At 41.5% G+C, this 8,113-nt stretch overlaps 1 protein-coding gene across 1 annotated transcript; it reads left to right on the top strand.

Annotated features, from left to right (window-relative positions):
- The first annotated feature begins 5,702 nt into the window (after positions 1-5,702).
- On the top strand, positions 5,703-6,190 carry LOC143110717 (retinal cone rhodopsin-sensitive cGMP 3',5'-cyclic phosphodiesterase subunit gamma-like). Its single transcript, XM_076273416.1, has 3 exons — positions 5,703-5,806; positions 5,955-5,995; positions 6,114-6,190. Exons 1-3 carry the CDS (start codon positions 5,703-5,705, stop codon positions 6,188-6,190), a joined length of 222 nt encoding a protein of 73 aa, XP_076129531.1.
- The last annotated feature ends 1,923 nt before the right edge of the window (positions 6,191-8,113 follow it).

Raw genomic sequence — 8,113 nt, 5'->3', positions numbered from 1 at the left:
CTTACCCTCAGGTGATCTGTTTGAGTGAGACTGACCTGGGAGGGACAAAGATGGATATGCACAGAAACATCAACAAGAACATCAACCACAACAACAACAACATCAACAACAACATCAACAACATCAACAACAACATCAACCACAACAACAACAACATCAACCACAACAACAACAACACACAACACATTAGCAGGGTTGCTGCTATTGCACACTACTTACACAAACACAAGAAAACATGCAGAGGGTCAGCTTGTAGACGTAGAGGAGAGATTATACAATATTTTCACTCAAAGTGAATACTCTTCATCATTACCCAACTGCACTCTCTCTTTACTTTCTTCTTTTTAAGGAGGACAGGATATGTAACCAACCAGAGAGGAGTGCCTGCAAACCTCTGGAGCCACAAGTCTACTTTGGGTCTTATAAAAATTGGATTTGGTGGAGGAGGTGAGGACAGCCGTTACTCGCCATGTTAAACAAGTGTAGTGTCGTAAAGCGTGCTGTTAAAATGCCTGCTCCTGGAAAAGCCTGCTCACAGCCCAGAACACACAGATGGGTAGGGGAACGGAGGAGCAGAGGTGCACCACAACCCACAATATGGCTTACACACACACACACACACACACACGCACGCACGCACGCACGCACGCACGCACGCACGCGCACGCGCACACGCAAACGCACACGCACACACGCACACACACACATACACGCGCACACACACACACACACACACACACACACACACACACACACACACACACACACACACACACACACACACACACACACACACACACACACTCTTAGGCTAAATATTTTGAGCTGCTCAGTGATGAGTGTTCAATTTCTTTTATCTTTGGAGCATATGGATCATTGTTGTTCTGGTTTATTAGCACGAAAACAAGCGAGAACAAATAATAGGCTTACAGACGGAGATTGCGTACCAATCACTTTAGTTGTAGGCCTAATCATTCTCAAGGTGCTACTCAAAAAAATTCTTCAAGGTTGGCAGGTATGCACACACATACACACACACATACACGCATATGCACACAAACACACACACATACACGCATATGCACACAAACACATACATGCATACGCATAAGCACACACACACACACACACACACACACACAAACAGAAAGACAGACAGACACACACATACACTCACACACGCATATTTACGCACACACTAACAAACAGAGAGAGAGAGAGAGATAATGCAAAGGCTGCTGTGTCTGCCTTGCTGAGGTGATCTCTAGTGCAAACAGAGATCAAAAACAGAATGACACTACAGACATTGACTGACTGACTCACTGACATAAGTGTTCTTGTCTGACAAAAATAACAACGTGTTATACAGGGCAGAGGATGGGTCCCTTGGGGATGTCCGATACAGAGGATGGCTCGCTCGTGAAGTACAGAGGGATAGGTGAAGCAAAAGGGAGAGAAAGAAAACCTGGTGGCTAAGGGATTTAATCCTGCCCTGTTGCCTCACGTTGAGACAAGCCACCATGAGGCCATTAACATTCAGTAAGCTCTTGTGGGAACAAAACACCATGGCCAAGTCAGAGACACACGAGTCTGTGGGAGGGAATTAACAAGACACCGTAGGGAGAGAGATAGAGAGGCAAATGAATATTGAGCTGCATTTCTATCTGCATTTGTCTCTAGAGGTGCACTTGGACGGCAAAGACCTCTGCAGTGGCCAAATGCAATGCTAGCAAAAGACACATTCAGCCAAAAGCCCCTCTATGGCCCATGCTACACCTCTCCACCAAGTTTAAGGACAATTAGGCTAGTCGATTTTGTTCAGTGCTGCATACAGACAAATAAACCACAATGCAAAAAGCACAATGTAAACTGAGAATAAGAGCTATAAATTAAACTACAACTATATGATATGGGCTTTCAAAACAGTAGCCAACCTTACAACTATGAATCTCATGAAACACTGTCTCAGAATGACCAACAACATGTTGTAATAGTATTGTCATTGTGTACATGACGATCTCTAAATAACTACTATAAGCGGTTGGCTTATAAGGTCCAGGCAAACTCAGGCCGTAGCTATGAGGATTATGACCTCAGTGAAGAGTAAATGTAAACCTGTCAGAGAGTCTCATGACAAGTGTCACTTATGAAACACCGTAATCCCAACATAAGCCTCCTCCATCATGAGTTCACTGTAGACTGCTGTGCACTTCTGACCTCCTCAAATCATCACTCCTGGAAAGGTTTTCCATGCGTTTCCCGTCCCTCAGTGAGGGGAATGAGACCACTTGGGGTCTAATAGTGGGGAATTCTTTTGGGAAAATTACGTCTTTCAGTTAGATATAGCTATAATAAGAGCAGGTTAAATGAGTTTGCTTGAGTCAAGATCATGCAAGTGTTCTGAGGAGGTGAACAGCCCACTTGACAGCGACTCTTATTACAATGTACAAGAGCTTGATTGAGGAATGGAGAATTAATCCCTGTGAATCAGTACTCACCATAAGAGAAAGAGAGGGAGAGAGAGAGAGAGTGTGTGTGAAAGAAAGAGAGAGTGTGTGTGTGAAAGAGAGAGAGAGAGAGTGTGTAAGAGAGAGAGAGAGAGAGAGAGAGAGAGAGAGAGAGAGAGAGAGAGAGAGAGAGAGTATACACTTGGGGACAAGATAATACAGATAAGAAGTGTGTATACAAAGTCCTAATTACAGGAATATCCCAGTGGTCTAATATTCAACTACTGACTAATTGGTTAATTGTCAAAGCATCTAGACATTTCATGGTGACTCCATTTGATTCCATAGGGCTAAACACGTGAATTAATACTATTTACATGTCAGCATTTCAGCCTGTGAATGTAAATTACATAAAGCTATTGTTATCATCTAAAGCATGTCTAACATTTGGCAGATCTACATAATGTTAGTGATACACAAACAAGTTCATTTATATTATTCAGTGAGTGGCTACGGATTTTATGGCAAGCCCCTTGAGCAATTATTATTTAGTCACATGAACTGGTGGGAAAGTCGATGCTAATAGGGACAGGAATATAATCTTGGCATGGACAGGTTAAATACAGAGGAAACATTTCCTTCAGGACAAATAGAAAAAGTAACTTAAATAAAGTTGTGTCATTTTGTGTTGTCATTTTAACACCAAACATGCCTTGAAAGATCAACTTTAATGAGTTTTTCCACCACAATTGCACCCAATTTAAAAAGAAATCATCAGAGATATGTACCCCTGCCCCAGGTAAAAATAAATGAATGCAACAGTTGTGTGCAAAGCATGCAAACACATTTCTGTAGATCAGGTTGATAATGATGTCTGAAGTAGTGACATGGGATAAGCACTGAATTAGAATTAAAGTTGTTACACAGATGTGATAATGATGGGAGTTTGCATACAGGGGCTTAAAAGGAAAGATGAACTGTCATAGGGAGAACTGGGCTGTGGGGTAGCCTGCGTTGGCGGAACAGACGTCAGAGATAAGCTCATCATCAAAACATAGCATGAGTTTGACATCATCAGACTATAACAAGCTATCTGAGGACAGTGGAAATGGGTTATACACTCTCTGTATGTTTTTGGTTTGCAGCAGCCTTAAAAAATGACAAACACGGGCTGCAGCTGAAATTGAGAAAGCAAGGAATCAATTTCTGATCCATGACAGTCGGATCAGTTAAAAAGGTGTAAACATGCTGTCCTGCCCAAGCCTGCAGTTTCACCCCCATTCATACACTAACAAGCCAGTAAGGTTATGTAAGTGGGAGGAGAAGACAGGACAGGGTCAAAGTATAAGTCTTTCAGGGAGCTCAGTTTACCTCTATCCTTTAAAAACATCAAGGTTGGTTTTATATATTAGGTTCATACACACATATGATAGGTTCATATCACATGATGATATAACAAATCTGTTTGAAGTATTTCACAACACGTATGCATATCATGCTCATAAACAGACACAGTTGTTGAAAACAATAATATGAAACAACATAGGCACAATTAGTATACAATTAGAATTTGTCTTCTATGCATTGCTTTCCATCCACATGATGGAGATTCTCCTCGATGCCTAGCATGACTATGGGCCTAAAGCTAATCTGTGTTTTTCATTGAAAACATGTGAGAGAAAGTACATCAGTGCTTCAGCAGAAACTGGCCAGCTCCCAGAACTGGTTACCTAATGAGTCACAACCACAGTGCACAGGCAGATATCAAACTAATTGGGGTCAATCGTGGTACATGTTTTCCACCACCACTTATAACCAATTGCTATAGCTCCACTTATGTGCCTGAAATACACCTTCACTCAATCTTTTGATCCTTTGATCCCCGTCTATGTGGAGGGAGGAGAGAGGATGGAACAAGATGAGCGTGGATGAACAACAGGACTCTCAGGAGGATTAGCGTCCGAGGGGTATAAAAGACAGCGCTGGACCAAGAGGAAAGCATCTCAGAGAAGGACTGCAGAAAGGAAGCTAGGAGTTCCTCAACTCACCTTTGGTTCACATCTCAGCACTTGCTCCTCCGCAAGGTAAGGGAAATAATTCAACATTTGGATTTTCCACCCCTCGTCAGGGTTTTATTTTGAAGTGCTTGATAGTTTAATTCCAGCAGTATACTACTTTTTAATACAGTTGGACATTCTATACTTGCTCAGTAGAATATGGTGTATATGATTCAATTTGTAAATCAGTATAACAGTATTGTTAGTGTTGTGGATGTTGATTATTAAATGAAGAGCTGAGGCCAGAGCATAGCAGCTGCTAGCAAAGTAGGGGAAATAGGCCTACTGTTGTGTAGAGTTACCAGCAGAGATTATGAAATTACACACTAACAGAGTGTGGAGTATTAGTTAACAAGGGAAATGACTGTCCTACTAAAGCAGTCTATATGACAAATGTTGCATGTGACCTCAGAGAGTGCAGAGAGAGACATGCTGTGTATTTCTGTAGATCCATGCTACAGTATGTTACAGTAAACAACATTTGGTCTGAGTCACAAACAAATGCTGAACATTAGCTGCAATGAAAAGGAGAACGATCTGAAGGTAGAAGGAGCTTCAAGAGCACCATCAGTTTAGATTGGAGTAGCACATTCTGCAAAATAACTACCAATTGCACTTCTTTGAAACTTCTTTAAATTCCATAGTAGTTATATCATGGGAAGGTAAGAAGTCAAGGATCGTTAACTAAGCAGGGTGAACAAGAGATGTGGAAGACTGAGGGTACGGACAGTGTTGAAAGTGGTTTAGATTAAAGTTTGGTCATCTAATTATCGCAGTATACTGCCCACAGAGAGGCTGGAACTGATGGATTCTTTTTTCATCTGACTTTCGCTGAGATTGGGGTTGGATTAAATTAGATGTCCACAGTGTTTATTTAGATTAGCTGTATCCAGGTCAGTGCTAAATACCACTGTTTGTGTGACAGAGTTAAAACTTAATAGACTTTGCATAATTGGACTTGATCTGTCTGGATTAACAGTTACTTACCTGGTTGGGCTTAGTGAATTCAACAGCTAAGAAAGCATGAAGGGATTAGAGATTTAAACTGGGCCTGAGATTACATAACCCAAATGGAAGCAATGTGGGACATTTGGTTATTGAATAGTTATTGCTGGTTGTTCTTAAGTAAAATTGTTCTATTTGGGCAGTTGAAGCTAAAAGGTTCTTGTTTTGCCTTCCACCCAGAAAAACAAACGCAATGGACCCCGCAGGATCCGCAGACGGAAAGAAGGGACCCCCCAGGTTCAAGCAGAGGGCGGCCCGCGTCTTCAAGAGCAAGGCCCCCAAGCCTGGCCAGAAGGGGTAAGACACTGACTACAACAGCCAAAACATGTCAAACACTCTTGCTTGTAGAAATGTTAAATACATAAATTGGAAGAATAGATTATTTGCTATTCTGAAAGCACCTATGAATGAATTGAGTTTGATAATTTCTTTTGATGACATTTAGGTTTGGTGATGACATTCCTGGAATGGAGGGCCTGGGCACAGGTAAGGATCAAAACACAGTTGTTGTGAGCAACCCACTCTCCTAATAACATTTGACTAAAGTGATCACCTTTCCCTTCCCATCATTTCTCACTTCTTATGTGCTCTGTCTCTCTTACAGACTTCACAGTGGTCTGCCCATGGGAGGCATTTGGCGACATGGAGCTCAGTGACCTGGCTAAATACGGAATTGTATAATTTCACCCCATCCTTCCCTGCTCCCTACGCTTTACCGGACCTACCTCTCCTCCAGACGGATTCCTCAGCTGGCGTTGTGACGCACGAGTGTGCACTTGCATCGGATATGGAAACGTGGAGAACAGCAGTTTCAGCTACACAAATGCTTCTGCTTTGTGGTCCTGATGAGTGAAGTCAATTTCCTCAAAGACACGACACTGAACTCTAGTCCAAACGTCTGAGCAAATGCTGCAGCTTGTGCTAGGGCTACTGGACACTAGCTTGTGAGGGTATCTCAAATTGTATTGCGATATCACAACGAAAATGGACTCCTTTGCTCCTGCCTTTTTGTCCTCTGCACCTTCCCTCAAAGGTTATGTGAATGCAGATATTTATTTATGTACAAAGAGTTTTATTTTATTTTTATGAAATGGATTTATTGTCTGATATGTGATTACCCCGCATTTTCTCTAGAATTCCTCTAGAGCGAGAAATAAATGCAGTATTTTCCCAACATGATTTCAATGACTCAACCTTCTTGACTTCGCTCTACATAACGCATACAGTATAAGTGGCTTATGGACCCCAAGCTTAACATTTCCCTATTTGGTTCTTTAAAGGTTGGCCTGCAGTGTTTGATTATAATCTAGAACTCTTATCAAATTCAGCAAAAGTAACCTAAAAGCTATAGACCCCTTCAATGTTTGTAATCATCAAGAGCCTAGGTTGGGTGCGGACGTAGCATGGGGTCAGAAAAATGGCACAACTAATAGACCAGCATGTTGAGCTGTTAAGGTATACACCAGTGGTCCCCAAACTACGGCCCGCGGGCCGGATACGGCCCGCCACCTCATTTTGGGTGGCCCCGCAAAACATGTCCGTAGTATATAGCATCTGGCCTGCACGGGAGTACAACATCGTCAAACTAAAACCTCCGCAATTTCCCATATTCATTCTCTATGGCGAGTCTTAAAAGTGCACATGTAATACTCTTTTTGTCCACCGGTGGTTGTTTTGGCGCTGTTTTGCGTTTGCCATAGAAAACGGAATGACATGTAGGCCTACCTGCAAACAATGTAAGAGGCCTATGCTGACTGCATCGGTGCTCAAAGTATTTTAAACGTTTATCAATTAATTGTTAATAACTAACTAACTTCTATTCAAGTCATATTTCTGGGACTTTCTTGGATAATTATTTCTATTTTTTATTCACTCGTTCAAATGTTCATACAAAGAGTTCACAAAGTTCTCATCAGGTGACTGAAAGTTAGAATGGTGGTCATTTCAGACCACTTCAGCACTTCATAAAATTCTCATAGTTTGAGAACTTTAAATTACTTGTAGGATATTCACAACTTGAGCTGTGTATGCAAAGACACAGAATTCAGAGTTCACACATTTTTTATACTCTTGGGACTCCCTGCTAATACTTTTGGGAATGCAAACGTTTTTTTTTTTATTAGTATTATTTAATTTTACACTGATATGGCATGATGACAATATAAACACAGCTAACAATGGTATTAAATTGCAATAGCCTATGATTAAATGTAATAGAATATTCAACTAAGGTAGACTGCTGTTGTTCACAGCACTAAGCTATTTATGGTTACTGATATAGAACTACTCCGAGTCTCTGGCCCTCTCTTGGAGCCAGGCATAGTGAGCTGGCCCTCGGAAGAAAAAGTTTGGGGACCACTGGTATACACTGTCATTGTCACCCCAGGACCTCTAACCGTACCTTAATAAATTACTCTTAGCTAATGGCTATTGTCTGCCTGAACCTTGAGCTGATAACAGAATGGGTAGACGACGTTAGCAAGAGATTCATTAGCCCGACATATATGGCTATCTGGTTGACAGCGTGTATACATGCAAAAAAGTAGTACAAGTCAGCATTTTTCTTGATGTTTCCTTGACATTTCAGTCAATTCACACACACAC

This window comes from Alosa pseudoharengus, unplaced genomic scaffold (assembly GCF_046254945.1).
Source record: "Alosa pseudoharengus isolate Yale_2024_CS ecotype anadromous, Long Island Sound unplaced genomic scaffold, YU_APseudo_1.1 YU_APseudo_1.1_scf_1, whole genome shotgun sequence".
Taxonomy (NCBI): domain Eukaryota; kingdom Metazoa; phylum Chordata; class Actinopteri; order Clupeiformes; family Clupeidae; genus Alosa; species Alosa pseudoharengus.
The sequence above is the reverse complement of the archived record's forward strand: the minus strand, read 5'-3'. Positions and strand labels throughout refer to the sequence as shown.